The following is a 22,394-nucleotide window of genomic DNA, read 5'->3' as shown; positions in this document are numbered from 1 at the left end:
TGGTGGTTGTGGGGGGGGGGGGGGGGGGGGGGGGGGGGGGGGGGGGGGGGGGGGGGAATCAAATGGCAGGCTTCCACCAACCCCACTGATTTCTTTAATTGTGACACATGGAAAACGGGATGTATTGTTGCCTCAGGAGGTAACTTTAATTGGTAGGCTACGGGACCAATGCGCTTCATCACCTCATATGGACCAAAGTACTTCGTCCTAATTTTTCATTCGGCTTTCTGGCTAATGATCAGTGGCGATATGGCCAGAGCTTCATATAGACTAAATCTCCTACTACAAACTGGACATCCCGCTGGTTACCATCTGCAGCTACTTTCATCTTGTCTTGAGCACGAAGGAGGTGAGACTTTAAATTTATCTAGTATAATGTCTCTGTCCTTGAGCTGTTGCTCCACCGACTTTACTGCTGTTCTTTGGCTGCCACAGCGGATCAAGGGATGAGGGACCCTTCCATAAACGCCTTGAAAAAAGGAGTTGTGTTTATTGACGCAACAGACCCTGGATCAAATGGGTTGGGGATGCGGGTTTCCCCGCGGTACGGTACAGGGGTATTTTCCGTACGGACATTAAAGTCTTATATGGGCCCAGGCTATGGTTAGTATAAATAATATGTTGTAACCCTATTCTTATTAACTGAAAAAAGAAATCTCCGCTTCGCTCTCGTGGACGTAGGCACACCGCCGAACCACATAAAATTCTTATGTTGATTTTCCTTTTCATCTCTTTAATATTGCGCATAAAATCCAACAAAGGTTGTGTTGTACCAATATTCTGCCCAAGGAAACCAAGTACTCCATGTTTTTGGTTTGTCATAGGCGAAGCACCTCAAGTAGGTTTTCACACATCTATTCACAACTTTTGTTTGGTCTATGGATGGTAGGCCATGCTTCTTCATAGATAGGTTCCCTGCAATTGGAGAAGTTCTGTCCAAAGGTGGCTTAAGAACACTTTGTCTCGGTCTGAAACTATTGACCTGGGAATGCCATGAAGTCGCACAATTTCTTTGACAAAAACTGTTGCTACTCCAAATGCAGTGAAGAGGTGTTTTAGTGGCAGGAAGTGCACGTATTTACTTAAGTGGTCTACCACCACCAGCAGTGAGTCGTATCCCCTGATTTAGGCAGTCCTTCCATAAAGTCCATCAAGACGTCCCAAATCTGAGGTGGAATTGGCAAGGGTTGAAGCAGTCCAGCTGGGGAGAGAACAATACTTTTATTTTGTTGAAATATTAGACACTCTTCTACAAATGATGTCTTTCTTCATCCCTACCCAATAAAGGTTGCTGGTCAGCCTCTTGTATGTTCGAAGGAACCCGGAGTGGCCTCCTACTAAGATACTGTGAAACTCCTTAAGTAATGTAGGAATCAATGTTGAAGTACGGGAAAGCACGAGTCGTCCTTTAAAAAGTAGCCTATCTTGTTCGACTAAAAACCATGGATGTGCATCCGGATCATCTTGAATTTCCCTCTTGATTTTCGAGAGCATCGGATCATTGTCGACTTGTGCACCAATCTGTTGTTCATCCAAGAGTACTGGAAATGAAAGGGCTGCAAGTTCCAGCTGAATGGGAATGCGGGATAATGCGTCTGTGGCTTTATTCTCCATTCCTGGTCGGTATTGAATATCGAAGTCAAAACCCATCAGTTTGGTGACCCATTGCTCACATCCCCCAGAATTACTCACTGCTCCAGCTGATATTTTAGGTTGCACTGATCAGTACGGACAATGAATTTCCTTTCAGCACATAGTGCCTCCATTTTTGAATAGCCAAGACCACTGTCATCAACTCCCGCTCGTAAATAAATTTCTATTGTGACTTTGTTGATAATACTTGATTGAAGTTCGCAATGGGTTGCTGATTTTGCATGATGACCGCCCCTAGCTCATGACCTGAAGATCGGTCTCAATGATGAAAGGTTTAGAAAAATCAGGGAGAGCCAAAACTGGAACTGTGCCACGAACCTTATGTAATATCTTGTTAGCCCCAGAAATCCTCGAAGTTCTCTGATATTGTGCGGGGTCGGCCAACCAACCATGGCTTTCACCTTAATCCAGTCTGCTGCCACCCCCTGCCGAAACTAAGTGACCCAAGTACTTGATCTATTGTTGGGTAAGAAACACTTCTTGGCATTAGCGTACAACTGGTACATCTGTAGGGCAATGAAGACCGTGTCCAAGTGTTGTTCGTGGGCCGCTAAGTCTTTGCTATACATCAAAATATCGTCAAAGAAGACCAATACAAATTTCCTTAGGTATCTCTTGAACACGTCATTCATTAATGATTGAAATGTAGCTGGGACGTTCGGCCTCACCAGGAATTCGTAATGCCCCTCTTGTTTTCTAAAAGTTGTTTTATGCACATCGTCTTTCTGCACCCTAATCTGGTGATACAATGACTTAAGATCTATTTTTGAAAATACTGTGGCTCCATGAAGCTCATCCAACAGCTCGTCGATGACTGGAATTGGGAATTTATCAGGAATAATCGCTTTGTTCAGTGCCTGTAATTCACAAATGTACTCTCTAACACCTCATCAGAGATTCCCTTCAACGGAGCTGTCAGAACTTCAAACGTGCGTCAGTATTCCACAATTGTTCCGGTTTGATTTATGGCCAGAAATTTCTCGCACAGACTACCCTCCTATGTTAGTCTAAATCGAAGTAGTTCTTGCTTAAATTGCTGCCAATTTTGAAATGGGTTCATTGCCTCCATCCATTGCAGCCATGACAGAGCATCTCCTTCCAAGCTCACTCTAATCGCGCCCATCCTCTCTTTTTCCGTCAACCCTTTCACGTCAAAATATCTTTCTACGCGGAATTGCCACCCATCAGGATTCTCTCCTCTGAAAACGGGCATTTCGAGCTTCCTCACCCTTTGCCAACCGTCCCATCCCTCTCCTGTTCCATAGTCATTGTCTTTCCCTCTTTACTAGTTGGTCCTGATTCATCTGGTCATTTTCCTCGATCCATGGTGCGTTGGTCACCTATTGACCCTTGGTGTATGTTAGGAGGTAACGTCCCCCTAGTTATACTCCCCGACAACCCTCCTTCAAAGTTTTCGTTCAATCTTGATTTTGAATTGGAAAGTGTTGCCATTGTTTTCCTCATTGCCTCCACTGATTGTAGCATTTTTGCTACATTCTGGCCAGCTGCTCCAATGACCTCTCCAACCCCGAAAGTCGCTACAGCTCTAGTTTCACTTCTTCCATCTCTTTCTCCATTTAATTCTACTCCGCCTTCCCTTTTTTTTTTTTGGGGGTTTTAGCCATCAGAATCGACGGCTCTAATACCAATTTGATAGGGTTCAACCGAAAGAAAGAAGAACAAGAATTTAATGAAAACTGAAATGATATTTCACAAACGAATTACAGGAAAGAAAAGAACTGATAGCCCACTCGCTCACTTCATTTTCGCCTGCTTTATGGTGGTTCTTCTACAATTATTTATAGCTTAACTCTAACAGACGTTCCTAACAGATTTCCCCTTCTAATGGATTTTAGTTTTCCTTCCTGCCAGCTGGCAGTCCATCCTTCTTGAGCCCTCTAGAATAGGTAAATTGAATGGGGGGGCCTATCAAAATCCCACTCCATGTGTCAATTGCATTCTAGTCTAAGAAGTACATGGTTTTATGAACACTTCAACATTGTTCTTCATTTGCTCACTCAAACATGGTATTTAATTCAGCAAAATGGGTTAGCTTAAAGAATTTCTTGATTACTTAAAACACAAATTTCATTTACAAGAGCATTCTTCATCTGAGAAACAAAGCAAACAATTACAAGCACCACATTACCTCTTAGTTGCATTATCTGTAAAAAGACATCGCAAGCTTCCTACGAGTACGTCAAGGTGAGGAAGCAGTATGTTTTTGACAGAGCTGTCTTCGTCGCCCAGTTCACTATCGAGCTTCAGTAAGTTCTTGATGAACTTGAAAACAGAAGTCACAATGAATTCTGATGCTGTTGAGATAGTAAGAATGGAAAATATATCAGGAACAAGATTCCTCTCCTGGTATAGCAGTGGCATGAGTTTGTAGCTCCTACTCATAGCAAGAAAGCAAAGGAAGAGTGAACTTGGCTTCTCACTACTGGCACCTTCTCTCTTGAAATTAGAAATTAAGGGTTTCACTGATGTAAAGAACAGATCCCAAAATTCACAGCCAAAATCATGATCCTCATATTTACAAAGAATGTGATAAATGATCTTAAGGCATAAGGATCTCAATTCCTTGAACTGCTTCACAGATGTCCTCATCTGCACGGAAGTTAAAAAATTTTATTAGAATATTTTGATTCATTTTTGTGGGACTGATTGATGCAGACTACAGAAATGTTCAAGAAAATGAGAACTGGGGATATTCTTGGTTAACTTCTTGTTGGTGATGTAAGATCATATTGAGAGGAAAGGAGGTTCACTTTTGAGGACAAGTCCTCTAGATAAGATGAGATAACGATTACACAGCATAAACTATAAAGAGTACTCCACTGGAGGTCAGGTTTATGCCTCCTCAATTGTATTCATTTATGGTCCATTTATATCATGGTAGGGAAATCCTAATCTCCTCCGTCTTGTTTTGGAGGAGCCTAAAAAACACATCGGGGCTGTAATGGTGCTTTATTTAAAAATAATAATAATAATAATAATAAGGGCGCACTCAGTGCAAGATTAGACAACTTTTATTCAGTTGGCAAAGAAAATATTTGGACACAGAAAAATAAGATTGCAAAACTCTTTCTACCTACCCTCAATCCGTAATGTACTTTGCATAAATAAACAGGAAGCTCTTTGTCTAGCCCCAATCCCATGAGAGACATTTACATTAATAAAACTCGAATCCCTGAGGTAGCCAAATTGATAGGTGACATACATGAACCCGGTCCTACATGGGATGTAAAAGACGAGGTGAAGTCATTGCTTAATATTTCCTTTTTCCATAAAATCTCTTAGCTACATTCTATCAACTACATGAAGTAGAACAGACAGAATGCTATGCGAAGAGATGGAAAGGATCGCAAGATGTATATCCTCAAAATCCTTTTTATTTTTGTTGGAAAAATAACTAAAGTAGAGAAAGTAAAAACTGAAAATTAAGGTCCCAAATGAAACAGGAATTCCTCTGCCAATAAAGAAGAAATGAAGTTAACCTACACCAGCAACATGAAGTGTTTCTCTCTATCCAGATAGCTATCATAGGATAAATTTTTTATACATATTACTGCCAAAACCCCAAAGCATTGTGTCGAAATCCCTAATTGATTGAGTAACGATCGTCTTTTACTCCAATTACCATAGATAGGATATTGTGATTTATTAGAACTCTAGGAGATTTATTTTTTTCCTTTTCCATGTATTCTCCTTGTACTATAAATAGACCAACTTACTGTACATTATTAGAGAAAAAAATAAAAGTTCTCTCCCGAGTTTTATCTTCACATTGTATAGAAAAGAACTTGTTTTACTAAAGGTTTGGCTTGACAATGAAAAGAAACCCACGTAAGTTATGGGGGGAAGAAATTTTCCTTAGATCTTTTGCTCATTTTATGTTTCACAATTGTTAATCAATAACATCTCACACTTGAAATTTGGTTTCTTCATTAAGAAAAAGTGGAAGCTTTAAGTGTTACCATGATTTGATCCTCCACTTCATCAACATGCTCGGCCATGTCATTGTCAAAGCTAGGACAATTGTTCACGGAAGATTCAGTACTTTTTGCACTTTCAAGAGATGATGTGCAGCTTGCCAATATCCGTACAATGTACCCCGCCAATAAATCAAGAAATGGATTCACGCGTGACTCATCAAAAACTGCTATAATATCTTCTAACACATGTAGAAAACCATATCTCTTTTTCCAAGATAGGGCCTTTACGGTATCCATGGTAAAATGCCTCAAAACACTAGATGTATCAAACACATCCTTGTAACTTTCTGATAAATTCAAAAATGTTTCACTGCTCACATCAACTCCTTGAGGAATGGTTTGCAGATGTTTTATTAAAATAGCAAAGAAAAGAGGAAGCTCGTCAACATCAAGCTGAGCTACAAACCCAAGAACTGCCCTTCGATGATGTATACTTGTATTCTGAAAAAATAAATGCAACTCAATGAATTTTATAGGAAATGATAATAATCCAAAACCCCCAAAAGGGGTTAGTGAAAGAGACGGTACATTTGAATCAAAAGTACCTTTTGGGAAGCAAGCGTCTTCAGTTTTCTGACTTTTGGCATTAGTAATCGTATGACGATAGGCACAACATAAGTTCTGTGTTGTACATCTATGACATTTGATTCCCTGGATAAGCTCCATTTCGTGAGCTCCTCTCGTAGATTTTTTGTGTTGATCAAATTTTTGAGATGCAGATCATATGGGATCAAATATTCATCTTTCCAATTCATCAGGCAGTCAAGAACCTTCATCTGTAATTCAGCATCATTGTCATCAAGCAGCCTGGAACACCCCCACAACCACCACCGACAATATAGAAAGTAGCAGGAAGAAAAAATTAATGGAAAAAATAATAAAATAATAAAAATAACACTGACTGATCAGTGAACTAGTAAGCTCCTGACCGAGATATTAAAAAAATACAAATACTCTACAATTAAATCATTTAATGATGCAAACTCTACTTTAGCCCACCTAAATTGAAAAACATCCTTCAAAAATTTACTCAGAAAGAAAGCCTTCGGATTCCGTAACAATCTGAACAGGCTTAACCACTCTTTAAGAACCCCTTTCCAATCTTTCCCTTTGCGATCTATTGTATGTGATGCCACACTGTTTCCGGATTACAAAGAATCGAGTTAGGCAAAAGAAGGCAACAATACTCAATGCATTAGTTCACACCTGATCACTAAGAAGTTAAGGTAAAATCAAAGATAATCACCTTGATAGGTCATCAACACTGTAGCCCAGAAACTTCAGGAACAAAGGTATTATTTGGCGATCCTGAGACTCTGCTATAGAGGGGACTTTTTGCAAAGATTGAATCATGAGGGACAGTACTGTGGTGCATGGTGTACTATCAAACGAAGGAAAAACGAAAGAATTGAACTGTCTCACCAAATCTGTCAAATAAAGGCAGTGATCAGCATTAGGTTTGGTTCTTTTAACTCTGTAAGTATTCATCTCTACACCGTTATTGACTAAAAAAAATAATGCCAATACGATTTATTCAAGAATTTCCAAACTCATCATTGTTTTCTGTCTTATCCAATATCTTGAGAAATGTGAAACTATATACTTTAGGAGTGGAATAACAAGCAGCTATCAGTTCATGGAACACGATTTGAAAAAAAAAAAAAAAAAACCGTGCGTGACCAGAATGGCAATAAACAAAATCAGTAAAAAGGAAACAGCCATAATAGGCATGGCACATACCACTATACTGGTTAGACTGAGTATCACCTCTGCCTCTTCCAGATTGATCATGAGACAATAGAAAATTAGACTGACAATGGTCAAGATACCTAACATATCTATCCCATAGTAGCTCATGATATTGGCTAAGGAGAACACCAAGGCACTCCATGGCTGGGTTCCATAAATAGCTAAATCTGTTATGAAAAATGCCAATGATACCATTTAATACAATAGGCATAAATTGTTCAACTACTCTTCCAGCAGATAGACCCATCTGTATCTTGGATATCAGTAGAACGACTTTTCTGCTTGTAGCAATTGAAAGTGGAGTTTCTTCAATTGACTGGAGAAGCTTGAGGACCTTGATTTAGAGAAAATTAAAAATTATTAACCAACATACAGTATGGAATTATGTAGAAATCACAGAGAGTACCAAATATACATTATTGCCCTGGTCATCTACTTGACAAGTCTCAGAACCATCCACGACCATTTTGTTTGCACTGAGATGTTCCTTCACCGAAGACTCATAATGGCACAATATTCTCAAGGTAGAAAGGCGGATCCCTCTGTCAGCAAGGCAGAGATTTTCAGAAAATGTGTCCAACACCTCTACGACCTTTTCAGCTAGAAGTTCTGGATGATAATATTTACAGCTTGTATCTGCTCGAATCATAGACCTTAATTGCAAAATTCTCAAAGCTTAGTGAATTATCAAGTGTTGAAGGAGCAAGAGTAAGAAGCAAGCACTTGCAAGAGATTAAAGCAAGGACCAACTCACCCGGCAACTGAATCCAAAATGTCAGCCACAGCAGATAAGATCTGAGGTGATTCCTTGTATCTTTTTGCAAGATTCAAGAATTTGCTCATGACAGGATCATTATATACAGTATTCTGACTAAAAACCAACTTATGATAAGATTGCAAAGCAGCACCGATCAGGCTCTGGTAAGTGTTTTTTCTTGCAATGCAATCTTGATCTAGAAAATGAAGCAACGAGAAAATCTACATAAGATTGTGTATGACATACCAAGAGTATATTTGAGCAGAGATATCACTTATCAAAGTAACTGGAAAATCTTTTAGACAAAAAACATGGCATCTCTTCTTCAATCAATCCACCAGAGATCTAACATGTGTATAAATCCAGTGAAATCTTTTTATACAGAAAACATTTATCAATATCATCATACTACAGGAAGTAAATATAATGCTATTAAAATAATGTAAGTTATTAAAATAATTAAAAAAATACATATCCGATACAAACAAGATACATAAGAAAGTAAAAAAGATAGAATAATTAAACAGTACGTATTGATACGTATCAAAATTTTAAAATATATAACATAATTAAAAAACTTGTATCCAGTAAGTATTGGAGGGTATAGGAGACCATTTAAATTTAGATACGCATCGGAGACGAGTACATAATGAGTTTACAAGTATATGTGCTTCTTAGTTACCAAATAATAGTTAATGTCCCCTAAAGGGATAGAGAGTTCCATTTCACAATTCTGAACAAAAAAAAAAAAAAGAGACCATTTAAATTTAGATACGCATCGGAGACGAGTACATAATGAGTTTACAAGTATATGTGCTTCTTAGTTACCAAATAATAGTTAATGTCCCCTAAAGGGATAGAGAGTTCCATTTAAAAATTTAAAAAAAAAAAAAAAAAAAAAAAAAAATTATATGATAAAAATTATGAATCCACAAGTAAAGATTCTATTAATATTTGCACCAAAGGGCACACATCAATAAACAGATCGATCTACAAACAATCTCCTCACTCGTAACTCACCAAAAACTTCTTTTCCAAATAAAATATGCGACAAAACAACTTAACAATATCAGAGAAATTGTTTTACCTATTTCCATCATCAACAGTTCATCCATTGCATTTATCAAGTTCATCAGTAAGGAAGGATTTTCTTCAGCACCTGCCACATGAGGATAGCACCAAATAACACCCCACAAGACAGGCAACCTATTTTCTTGAATTTGAATAGATCCTTTAATAGCACTGCTGATTATTCCAATCCAATAACTGATACGTTCACTGAGAAAGATACAAAGTCTCGAAAGTTTTTCAGTGGATGTCTCGTCATTGAAGCCAAAGCTCTGCCCTTCCATTTTCTCACAGAAACTTAGCAATATATTTATAACATCATCCTCTGAACCTTCTATTAAATTATTGAAAGCGCTGAAATCAATCAGAAAAATTAAATAAATAATAACAAAAACAATAGACAGAGACCTACATATATAAATTATTCAAATGAAAAACATTGTAAGTACAGTATTAACATTACCTTATAATATTAGTTCCAAAAACACAGATAATGCATGGGTCTTTCAATAGAAGATCTCTAATGAAAGTCAGCACACTGAAACCAAACAGATGAGTGCATTCACACAGAAAGCGAGAGGTCAGCATCACGGTAATGATCAGGGGTGGCAGGAGATGTTGAAGATTAAAGACTCAGTTGAAATGTCTTGAGAAGTTACACTAAAAGCATTACCTTTGATTCTTTAAGTCAAATACTGGCCCCCACTGTGAAGGAAGGCCCATCAAATCCGGCTTGTTTTGAGAATTGCAGAGACCATCAAGAATGCAAAGCATCAGTTTCAAAATTTTATCAATGATTTCTGATGATTGGTCCACTACCTCGACAGCAAGATGAGGCATAACAAAGGTCTGCACAAGCAGATTGACTAGTTGAAGCATTTGCTTGTAATCTGTACAACATAAAAAATCTTCAGATGTGGGCAGAGTAGGTGCTATGGAGAGGACTAACAAACCAGGACTGGGAGTATGTCCAAGCCTACCAGAGATTTTCTGCGCATGATCATTTTGCATGGTAGATATAAGCAGGGACAGAAGCCGACTGAGGTGCAATGAGTTGCCATTAGCCACGCAATCAGCTACTTTGTTGCATAAGCATTTCCACATAAAATTCAACCCTCCAGAATCTAGGTCCGCATATAATCTTTGACAGGTCAGAATCAAAACTTCAAGAATCGTTGTTGAGCCTGGTATGCATGCAAACATTGAGGTAAAATAAAGATGTACGAGAGAAAAATATGCCCAAATATCATGAAGAGATAATAAAAACACCTAAGCTAAACTAAGTAAAAATGCTAAAAACCAACAAACTCAATATTAAATAGCAATATACAAATGAAGTATCTTAAAGTAAACAGTTTAATACAGCTGTTTCCTAGAAAAACATAAAATTTATTTTCCTTTTCCTGATACTGTCAACAAGTCAGTCGACATACAAATTACATCGTATATATAAGGGGTAATTGCACTTTACATACCATACTTTATAAATTTACATTTTGCATAGTACATTGCATAATGGTTACTAAAAACACTATTTACAAATATGTCATTATAAAAAGCTCAACGGATAAGAATAACCTTAACTGAAAGTCGGAAATAACAAATCATACCATATATATTACATTATATAACGTTCTGTACTATATTTCTAATTATTGATTTGCATTAAGCCTTGTTTGGCCCATATTTTCAAAAACTTATTTTCAACCACACATTTCATAGGACCCACAACTTTTATTAACTTGTCAACCACACATTCCACAACTCTTATAAACTCTACTAGAAGTCTGATTTTTAGTTAAACCAAGCGAGGGATAAATATTTTTTCTCTAAAAATTTTAATTTTTTAGATTTGTGAATTTATTATCTTCTTTTCCAAAACTATATCATCAAATCAACATAATTTAATTTTAGCAAGTCTATAAATATTGAAAAATTAGAAATTACTACATTTGACTCTTCCAACATTGTTAAAAAACAAATACAAACTCTTAATTGCTATATTCTAATCAACAAAACTTATTCAATGAACTAAAGTTAAAAACAATAATTAGAAACTCTTAATTGCTATATTCAATTGAACTTTTGGAGAATAAAAAAACATATATAGTTATGTGAATTGTTACATAATGCAATACAAAGGAGAGATTTGTTCTTTTACAAATATTTTGGTCTATTTAACTATTTATAGTGGAACATTTCTAACATTTTAGCAAAGTTGTTTTTGTTACCATACTTAGGGTATGTAAAGTGTATATAAACCTTAAACAAAGGGTGTACTTTGTAAATTTCCCTTAAAACAATGGTTATCCTCGTTGATCAACATAGCGGCTGCTATTGGAAGATTATAGCACTGAAATCACTTCAAATCCCTTTCTACAGATTTATTTTTGCTTTTAAAATTTGTTACTAACTTGTCTAAGTACTTCAAATCCCTTTCTACAGATTTATTTTCACTGTTAAAATTTGTTACTAACTTGTCTAAGCGTTTTGTAACACATTAATAGTTTCACCTGATAAACCTCTAAATAGATTAAATCAAAAAGAAGCTAAAAGATTACTTATTGTGATTAAAGAGCGTACCTTCCACGCTTTGATTTTCAAAAAAGGAGCTGTCCAACAGTAGTGGCAATATTGATTCTGTCTTAGAATGTAATCTTGATGAAGTTATTCTCATAACATGTGACAGTAATGAACTGACTCCCGATTTTTGTGTTTCTGATGGTTCCTCTACAACTTCAAGCATGGCATTCCTAATATCTGTTCAATTCTCAAATTATTAATCATCTGCTGTGTCAAAATAATGTTAACCGATAAAGTCACATGGAAGACTACAGTTGACTTCAGACTAAGCACTTGAGAAGGAAAATTTGTCTCCCTTGTTTCCCACGATAAACACAGAATTTTTTTTATAAATGTAGCTATGATATACTACCTTATCGTAATCAATAGGCCTTGCCGTAACATTTCAGGAAAATAATTTATTTTATAAACAATTTTAATTCATTAAAATAACAACAAACAAGTGGTCTCCCAGTTCCATGTAGCAGTAAACTAGAGAGCTATTAACCTGTGCATGAGAAATAGTACATTTTAAAATTGCATCGTTCTACACATAATTACAGGTAATACTGAAAAGTGAAAACAGAACAATATTGTGAATCTACATAAATGCATTTGGGGACAAAAATAAAATAAAATAATAATAATAATAATAATGATGATGATGATGATGATGATGATGAAAAAAAAATAAAAAAAAATCATGCACTGCTATTTGGCAAATACATAGAGGATCTTCCGTAAGCAGTTGACACAAGTTTCTTAAGCATGGGTTATTAGGATGTCTTTACATCCCCATATAATGCAACCAAATGAGACGCGAGTAGAAATTTAATGACGATTAAGCCATAAAGACTCAATCAAACATCAAGATAGACAAACTCTATGTAGATACATGATATCGTTAAAGGGGAAAAAGAAAAAAGGCAAAAAAAAAAAAAAAAAAAAAGAAAAAAAAAAGGAAAAAAAAAAAAAAAAAAAAAAAAGAAAAGAAAAGAAAAAAAGAGAAAAAAAAAAAAAAAAAAAAAAAAAAAAAAAAAAAAAAAAAAAGGAAAAAAGAAGGAAAGATTACAGTATAATTCTCATCCCATACATAACAAAACTCTAATTATCAAACATTCCAGTTCATCCCCAAAATCATATCAAAATCACTTGTGAAAGACTGTCTCAAAGCTTGCCTGTTGACACTTCCATTTTCTGAACTTAACTTAGTTCAGATATTGAATTACGCTGGATTTGTTTATCGCTCTAAACTTCCCTGTCCCATAAGCGACTTTCACTCTTTCCATCATCCTCATGTAAAAGCCAAAAGATTCCAGATTTATATGTTGTTAACCCTATGGAGAATTTTCAAAATTGCTTATGGTTTATACATGTTTATTTTATGGTTTTAACTAATTTTTTTGCTTATGTGTCAATGCGCCTTGCCTCGAAATGGTGAAAAAAGCCTCAATACCCATTTACACCTTTTTAAAAATTGCATACAAGAGACCATTCAACCACCTAATAGGGAGTAAAAAGCAGTCACCCCTTCAGCCCCTCCCTAGATCCTTCATTGCTTTCAGCATTTCAGATATGAAGACGAATCAGAAACATCTCTTTACCGTTCAGTTGATTTCTGTTCTTTTACAAGAATTTGTCATCCTTCTTCAATTTTTTTCACTTAATAAATTCTTTTTCCTCGTATCGAAAGATCAACATGTTCATCCATTGTGTTGATATGCATACATATGTAAGCGGGAGGGGGAGGGGAAAATACAGAGGCAGGCACCACACAGACAAATTGCTGATATCCATGTTAAATATATCTCTGTCCTGGTTTAGATGTTATAAAGTAGATAATTGTGCACTAATACACAATTAAAGTGTCACTTATCTCGACAAAGAAGCAAGTGAATCATAACAAGAAGACAAACCTTGTTTTAGCTGCTGAATGGGTGTTTTCCTTAATAAGAATGAGACAGATTCTGCCATGAATTCTCGAACATAGTCCCTGGGGTAGTATCTTAATCTTACTGTAATGCTGAGGAAGCAAGACAGGGTCAGAATCAGAATCAGAGAAACATTCTAAAAACAAATGCTCATGGAAAGAGTTAATAGCCATCAAGCCCCAAAACAATCATGATAAATGAAACACAGGTACTCAAGTATACAATTCAGACAGAAAGGAGAAGCGGTTACATCTTTACACATCCACTTTATTTACTTTACGTGAATATGCTGTAGTCAAATATAGAGAATAGAGTTGTAAATAACATCTTAAGGTTTCCTGTACACGAAACTTTTGTTTTGTGGAAACCCCAACATTCCTGAAAGAAACACCATTAACCATCTATGTAGTCCTTAAGATTTGTGCTCACCACTTGATGTCACAGCATCTCAAACTTCATTTAAGGAAAAGGAGTCGAGAGCTATGATGCTCGGACTTGGATACGGGCATTTGGTACTAGTATGTATTTGTGTCGGATATTTTATTTTTTAAAATATAGAATACGGGAATTTAGCTAAAAAGAGTTCAAATTTCGAACATGGGTACATGGGTACTTTTTCAAAGCTTCAATTTTTTTGTTAACCCAAGTTGTCATTTTGAGTAGATCGAAAACAATCGTTCACAAAGAAAAATTGATTAATGGGTTAAAACGAATAAAAATAGAATTTTACAGTTTAATTTTCAATTATGGAAAGTTAACTACTAAATGTTTATTAAAATATAAAATGGGGGACTTGATTGCAATTTGAACTTATGGGAGCACTAAGTTGCACTATATGGATCCCATTTTCATTTTATGCAAACAAAACCCTAAACCACCAACACAGATAGGGAAAGAAAGGGAAAAAAAGAAGAAATGGGAAAGAAAAAAGAAAGGAGGAGGGAAAACCTAGCGTCGTCGCCAATATCCACCTCTCGGAGGCGGCATTAGGTTTATAGAGAGCAAAAAGGGGAAAGAAAAGGAAAAGAAAAAAAAATAAGCAAAAACGGTGAAGTGTCCGGTTGAAACTTGAAAGATTTGACACATATCCTATATCTATACCCATGTCGTGTCGTGTCTGGTCTGGTGTGACACGTATACTTCGACCATTTTAAAGAGTCCAAGCATCAAAGGTCATGAGATGTGGTCAAAGTCATCTATACTTCATTTTCTATTACCAAAAATATACTAGCAATTGTATAACATCAACTCACATTAGTAAAGTATTTTATCTTATTCGAAGTGGGTATCTATGTTCTTGTACAGTTGTAATACGAAAACTGGAATTTTTGTGTCGTCTCTCCCAATGGAGAACCCTCCAACAATATCCAAAACTACCCAACCACCCCCCATCCCCACCGAAGTCAGCGACGGCCAAAAAGGTCATGTTCGACAAACTCCAAACCATCAATCTTATGTCACAAATCAAAATCCAATTTGGCCACTTCCCACACAGGCAGGGGCCCAAGGTAAAAACCCTAGCATCGCCACCCAAAATGCTGCAGGGATCAGAGACACACCTTACTGGGTTGATGTGGAGGCTTCAGGCGCCGACAATCATGGTGAAAGGAAGGGAGCAACCGATAGAGAAATGGAACGATCTGGGAGCCAAATCCAGATTACCTATGATCCGTCCATCTTGCTCGTAGATACACCTAATCGGCAAACTGTGGACGCCATTCCGACACCAGATGGCTAGTGGCTTGGAGCACGCACCGATCCGACAACGCGTCCTCTCGACAATTTTAGATCAACTTGCCTGTTTGTTCTACCTTTAGATGCACCGTTTGCATACAATCTGGGAAAAAAGTTGGTGTATGCAAAAGGTTTGATGGTTTTCAATTGTCATTTTAGAGTAGAGGTGAAGGAGTTCACAATGTCTGTTACCGATTCCGATACTGCTAGGATGCCAAAATGGGGCCCGAAGATATCGAACACAATCTGCATGTGAAGGTTTGGTGCACTTTGGACGATAGACGTGGTGGATAAGTTGAGGAGGGCAAGTAAGTTGGAGGATTTTGTCTCTAAGTTCAACGAGTCTTCAAGAGCTTTTTTGGGAGAACGTTGTGTGAACAATCGTAATGGGTACTTGATGATATTACAGTATGGAGAGGGCCATCGGAATGGAGTTGTGATGGTGCCAAAAAGTGTGAATAGTGTGGATTGGCATTGGTTTCGCGAGTGTTTCAGGCAAGTGTCAATTCATTTGTTGCTAGAGATAAGGCCAAACGTCAAACAGTGGATGAAAGAAATTAACAATGGATGACTTATACCGGAGTTATGGCAAACTTAGGCTAGTGGGATGTGGGTCTGAAGCGGGCTCTAGGATGATTTGTTGTCAAAAGTGTACGGTGGCTGTGGATGAGTCTCTAGCCAATGGGAAAAAAGTAGTAAGCTTGGCTTATGAGGAGTTATCACTGAATGTGGCCTATACTAAAGAAAAACAGGTAATAACTGGGCACATTTGTAAGCCTCAGGCACGGATTGAATTGGTGAACTCTAGAAATGACGATGGGGTCGTTTTAGCAGGGTTGGATAGGGATAATAAAGATTCAGGATCGAAGCAGACCAGGAGATGGTACCTTGGGCTACGAAGGGGAGCCAAATATGGAGAATCGAAATCTGGAGTCAATGGCACTAAGTGAGATGGACATGATTCCGTTGGCAGAGGGATTTTTGTTAGTTGAGCAAGAGGCGAGAAATGTACTAGCAGAGCTGTGAAAGAGCACGAAATGACATGTTCGACAACTATGGTCGTGAACACATACAATAGAAAGCCTATAAAATTAATACAATGATTTTCTATTCCTTCAGTGTTGTTACTCAACACTTGCCAGATAAAAATGTGGCAAAAACTTGAAGTTTATAGCAAATATATTATGGTTTGCCTAGCAAGGATGCATTTCTTTTTTATGGATGAACAAGAAAAGCAAAAACAAAATAATTACCTTAAGACATGAGTAACATGTCTCGTGAGATACTTTTGCAGGTACATCAAAATATAGGACCATGATGTGAATATCTGCAAAAAAATAACAGCTTTAGAATTCCTTTGGTTTTCAATAAACTATCACAAACAGAAACACATTCCAATGAGGTATCATCCAGGACCTGCTCAATGATTTCCGGTTCTCTATCAGCACCACTTTCAAGAAGAGATGTAAAAGAATCGGCAATCCTCTGAAGAAAGCTGTAGGTCAAAAGGCATGAGAAAATCAAATTAATGGAATAGTGTAAAAAATAATTTTGAAGATACCATTTTAATTTTCTAGTACTATACACTATATATGAAACCTAATTTGGAGGTGTAGACATTGTTTCTAGTTTCAACTTCAAAGAAATCTTGATGCCTACCCACTTCACCGGCAATATTGAATTGAAATATGGACCAAGTCCGGTAAATTACTGGGGGCAAAAAGATAATTTTATCAAGAAAATAGAATTATATGTACAAATCATATTTCATGAAGAAATAAACTGAAGGCCAAAAGGAAAAGAATAGAAGGGTATAGCTATGGGTGAAGAAGTATAATTATCAGGAGGAGCCATTTCAAGACCTCAGGAAACCCTCCAACTCCTTTAAGGCCCCAAATCCAAGGCATAAGCCTCTCTATAAAAAATGACAGCAGGGCAGCAAAGTCAAAGATGAGGGTGGCACATAAAAATCCTATACCCTTGATATCAAAGCATCATTTGCTTAATGTGTTATACTGTGCTTATATTTCCGGATCTTTGAGACTTTACATACATAAAAAGAAAGGTAAGATGCTCAAATTCCACTTTTCACTTTTTACCTCACCTTTAAAAACTGTTCATGATATGTAATCAAACAAATACAGATAAAATGCAACAGCGCTTTAAATTTGAGAATAGAAAGAAAGAAAAAGTACCAAAAAAGATGATTAATTAGAAAGAAAAAGTAACCAAAAAAAAAAAAAAAACATATTTACAAAGAAAATGAAAATGCAATAAAAAAGATAAGAAATAAGCATCCAATCAGAAAAAAGGGACTTACGGTATGAAATCTTCGAGAAGATCTCGAGACAAAGCAGCAATTAACCTACGCCCATAAATACCATGGTTTTAAGGAATAAATAAACATAAAAGAATATAAAATAGATAATATGATGTTGCAGAATTATAATCAACACAAATCGGTAAAATAGAATTAAATTATCTATCCAATATTATTTTAATCTATGTTGCCAAAAGTCGACAACTATGCAAAGGCTAGAATTAAGCATGGAAGCAGTTAAATGTTCACTTGGCTAGTTAATTCAACAGCTTCCATATTTCCCATATCGTCCCTGACTCCCAAAATTAAAGAAACAAAATCCCCTTGCAAGCATGTAATGAGATGATATAGCAGCGTAACCCCAGTTAAATCCAACTTTTATACATAGCTTTCTAAAAATATTTGACATGTGATGTCTTCAATGATGTAGCTAGCAATATCTCTGATATCAATATAAAATGGTGAAAGACTGTTAGATTCAACAATAAACTCTTCAGAATGCAATATAAGAGAATTCAAACAAAGTGTGACCAAGAAGCGATGGAAAGTTTGTTTGAACAAGAAGCAATGGACAGTTAATACTCTCCTCTTCCCTTGTTATCGATCAAGAATACAGCGGCACAAGATGCCAAATTACATGACAAATCCAAAACAAATGGCCGCTAACACAATAACCTAGAAACTCCAAGAGGCATGTAGCATGCATAAATATCATGTTGTCTCTCAATTGAATACACCATAGACCTCCAATTCCAAATGCATCATAATTCAGAAGGTGTCCAGTTGGATAAGAAAAAAAATAATAAAACTAATCATAATTCCTAGAAACTTGAAGTCTACTTACTAGATTGACTAAGAAGTTTCCAGTATGAATTACATAGATCATGCTTACATATGTCATACAGTCAGCAAGCATGCAAAAGCATATTTAAGATCTCACAATAAATTAACATATGAGACCACACGGGGAGAGAATCAATAATTTAAGAAGCAATAGAAGAATAAGCCTCATAACTCATTAGGCTTCCTTAAATAATTCGGCCAAATAGAAATTATAGCACAGCATTTAATTGTTTCGTAATTTGCTACAATACCTTAGTATGGGTTCAAGTGATAATCTCCCTCTCATTTTCAATTTAGAAAGAAGACGCGAGAGTATCAATTCCTTCTGCAATATAATTTGTGGCAATGTTTGTACCCAGGGAAACATTTCTTCATAAAATGAAATAAAATCCTCAGCAGTGTTTAATTCCTGCAGTCCACCCAATAACAAATTTGCACAAGAAAGAAAATCCTTGGAACTGAAAATGCAAAATATTTGGACATGCAAATGCAATTTCAGTGTATATAAACAGTTAGTACATGATCATTGTAGTTCTGTTTGGCATCCAAAGCAAATGTATGTATTTGCCCAGTTCAAAATGATACATGTGATGCTCTTTAGAATTTAAGTGTGGGCTGCCTGAACCAGACTCTAAGAAATGTCGACACAAGTAGCATGTCAGAACATATAGTTCATATGTGCAGGAAGACTCTTAAGACATTTCTATGACATAGACACGAGTAGCATGTCATAACAGAGAGTTTGTAAGTGCAGTAAGACATGGCTGTCATATAAATACAACAGGCAGGATAGTTAAGAATTGCAGTAATAATTCAAAGAATAAGGGAAATGACGGAATATAAAGTATAGAAACTGAAGAAAATTACTGCTGCAAAAAGAAAAAACTGGCAAGATAAGGAACTATCTTGTCATTATACTTTAGAGCTTATCAGTGGATACCTAGCTACTCTATGATGCCACTAAAGGTGTTCCAATTTGTCATTCTGTAATAAAAACTTAAGAATAGAAGGAAGTAATTAGCAATTACAGTCCCCTTGTAGGTCCCTATATCCACCAAACGATACACGTCTAGATAACCAAACAATTGATGACAGACCAATGTTTTTGATGCATGGATCATATGATCCCGTCCAAACTCGATTGCATCTCCCATTCAACGAGTTCAGTCTGCATGTATATATAATTTGAAAAGGACAGAATGTGAGAATTACAGAGGAATCATATTAGGCTGACTGTATGCACAAGCCGGATGATTAGGCCAAGACACCAACGAGTGCATTTATCGTTACACAGTAAGCATAACTACCAACTTTATAACAATTTAAACAATGTCCTCGCTAAGACCCAAACTTTCTCCATTTTTAACTAACAAAGAATTACATAAATGACTAGCATTGCTCATAATTCTGCTTGCACATTCAAGCAACACGACAACTGGCTTATGTTCAACAATTTCAGGAAATTGATAACCAAACAGCTCAAATAAAATCATATTAAATAAATAATAATAATTCGCACGAAATTACAATATATACTTACTCTATATTCTATGATACAGTCACGGAAAAAGGAGGAGCCTTCAGAGGGCTCGGATTTCAATGGGATGAGACTTCGGTACACATCAATGTCAATTTCCTCAATTCTTTGCGAAAAAGACTTGAACTGCATCCAGAACGAAACAAAAAAATAAATTATTTAATAATCTCGACTTCCAATTATAACCCAAAAAAATGAATAATTCATCAAGGGTCTTACAGTGAAGCGACGTCGACCAGAACCCGTATAAAAAGATTTTACTGCATGACTATCTGACGTTGTAGCCATTGTCGAGTGTTAACGAATTTTCTGTGTTTCCTCTTGAATTCGAATTTTGAGAGAGGAAGAAATAGGAATTTGTTAGAATTCGGCAGGAAGTCTAACAATGAAGGGTTTAGGGGTTTAATTGGCTTTAGTCAGTTTTTTAAGCCCAATTATTCCACCCACGCCCCCAATGTTTAGAAAAATACTCTCTCTATTTATTATGTCAGAAAAATTCGTATATTATCTAAGTTATAAACTAATTATGAGTAACTTACCAGCTTGGGAACCAAAATAAAGGTGTGGCAATGGACACAATAGCGCCACTTCGGCCCTATTGCCCACGAGTATATTCTCAATAAAACGAACAAGTTTATCAATAAATTATATGTAACCTGTTAGTTCACGAACCAAACTATAGGGAAGGCAACAGGCCAAATCAAGCAGGCTCGGCCTTATTGCCCATGAGACGAGATCATGGGCTTTTTTTAAATCCGCTTGGCAAAGAAAAGAATGTGAGTGGTTTCGAAGTAAGATTGTCATTTATTTACTCTAACTCGACTTTAGAGCTCGTGGCTCATGGCTAGAGCCGAGCATGTTCCACGAGCTCACCGCTTTTTATATAAAACAATTCTCCTTTCTCCGGCTTGAGCCGAGCATTGCCCACGAGTTCACCGCTTTTTTTATATATAAAACCCTTATCCTTTTTTCGGGTTTTGGACTGATTACTTAAATTTCAAGTAGACGAAGTTAAAAATTGTATACGAAATATTTGTCACGTGTACAATTTTTAAAAAAGATTAAAATAGTATTATGAAATAACAAATTTTACTAGTATAATTAAATTCAATACCACTTACCTGACAACATGCAATTTTGACATACTTATTTTGTAGTCGAAAATAAGCGTCTTGTTTATCTTTCATACACATTAATAATTTCAAAACATCTTCTTTCAGTCGATTTTTGACCTCAAACAGACCCTCTTACCTAAACTAAAAGCAAACTCCGAAATTACAGGACTAACCGGAGGTATTAGTATGTTTTTTGCAATCGCAGATACCACTGGCTGTCGTCATTCGTACTTTTGCCAAAGTCAATTACTTCTTCTAAACTTTTTTTAATTGATAAATTATTAGGCATATGATAATTAAAGTAATCAAACATACTAGGAAAATCTATTACATAATATCTAAACGTGTTAATGCCTTCAAATAAATTTCGTATTTCATCTTCGTCTTCTTCAACATTAGCGGGAGTAGTAGATGCAGAGGGTGCCTGACTAATATATACACACAATTGTTGTGCATATAATTCATCAATTTCTTATAAAATTTGTTCTAAATCTCTATAAGTAATAGGTGTGTTAAAAGTTAAAGATTTTAAAATTTGACATGATGCATACCAAAGGAAATAATACATGCAAGTCTTCTCAATATTTTCTAAACTTTAATTCCACGAAAAATATAATTTCATCAAATCAATTGGATTACTACTTCCACGAGCATCCAAATCTGAAATATTTTCGAAAATGGGTATGTCATTGAAATCGACAAATTCATTGTGAAATTGACCTTTTGACATCGCAGGTGATTCGCCACCAACATCGAACAAGTCATCAATAAATGAGTATTGATCCATTTTAATAAACTGATAATATAAGAACTAATATTTAATGAAACCACGAGTGAACATATAGAAATTTGATAATTATAGGAATATAAATTGTAATGACAATGTGTATAAAATATTGTGTAAAGAATATGTATTATAATTTGTATATTAAGTAAATAAGAGTATGCAAGAGAATAAGATTGTATATTTGTAAGAGTATTGAAATTGAAGGTAGAATGTAGATTATAGAATGTGGAAGAGAGTAAAAATTGTTGTTGCTGTGTGAAAAAAATGTGAAATGAATTAGAGTATTTATAGAGCAAAAAAAGATGGAAATAAAGGGTCAAATGACTACTTTTAGTAGTTC

General features: G+C 36.0%; 1 protein-coding gene across 2 annotated transcripts in view; it reads right to left on the bottom strand.

Annotated features, from left to right (window-relative positions):
- The window catches only part of LOC111369586 (small subunit processome component 20 homolog), a 31,614-nt gene extending 11,049 nt beyond the window's left edge, over positions 1 to 20,565 (bottom strand). The window contains exons 1-20 of one of the 2 annotated variants that reach the window (XM_022991167.1): positions 20,372 to 20,565; positions 20,156 to 20,278; positions 18,867 to 19,024; positions 17,773 to 17,817; positions 16,869 to 16,947; positions 16,706 to 16,779; positions 13,704 to 13,810; positions 11,809 to 11,985; positions 10,206 to 10,409; positions 9,899 to 10,115; positions 9,689 to 9,763; positions 9,245 to 9,579; positions 8,155 to 8,353; positions 7,816 to 8,053; positions 7,392 to 7,734; positions 6,898 to 7,078; positions 6,651 to 6,788; positions 6,197 to 6,458; positions 5,634 to 6,092; positions 3,803 to 4,263 (exon numbers count right to left, since the gene is read on the bottom strand). In XM_022991167.1, coding sequence (XP_022846935.1) covers positions 3,803 to 4,263; positions 5,634 to 6,092; positions 6,197 to 6,458; positions 6,651 to 6,788; positions 6,898 to 7,078; positions 7,392 to 7,734; positions 7,816 to 8,053; positions 8,155 to 8,353; positions 9,245 to 9,579; positions 9,689 to 9,763; positions 9,899 to 10,115; positions 10,206 to 10,409; positions 11,809 to 11,985; positions 13,704 to 13,810; positions 16,706 to 16,779; positions 16,869 to 16,947; positions 17,773 to 17,817; positions 18,867 to 19,024; positions 20,156 to 20,278; positions 20,372 to 20,440 — 3,944 coding nt within the window. In that variant the 5' untranslated portion in view covers positions 20,441 to 20,565. Of the gene's footprint in view, positions 1 to 3,802; positions 4,264 to 5,633; positions 6,093 to 6,196; positions 6,459 to 6,650; positions 6,789 to 6,897; positions 7,079 to 7,391; positions 7,735 to 7,815; positions 8,054 to 8,154; positions 8,354 to 9,244; positions 9,580 to 9,688; positions 9,764 to 9,898; positions 10,116 to 10,205; positions 10,410 to 11,808; positions 11,986 to 13,703; positions 13,811 to 16,705; positions 16,780 to 16,868; positions 16,948 to 17,772; positions 17,818 to 18,866; positions 19,025 to 20,155; positions 20,279 to 20,371 lie in introns of those variants that run through there. The other variant, XM_022991168.1, reaches the window with a different exon arrangement.
- Positions 20,566 to 22,394: the final 1,829 nt, after the last annotated feature.

The sequence above is a fragment of the Olea europaea genome, chromosome 20 (assembly GCF_002742605.1).
Source record: "Olea europaea var. sylvestris chromosome 20, O_europaea_v1, whole genome shotgun sequence".
NCBI lineage: Eukaryota > Viridiplantae > Streptophyta > Magnoliopsida > Lamiales > Oleaceae > Olea > Olea europaea.
This window is presented reverse-complemented; position numbering and strand designations above follow the sequence as displayed.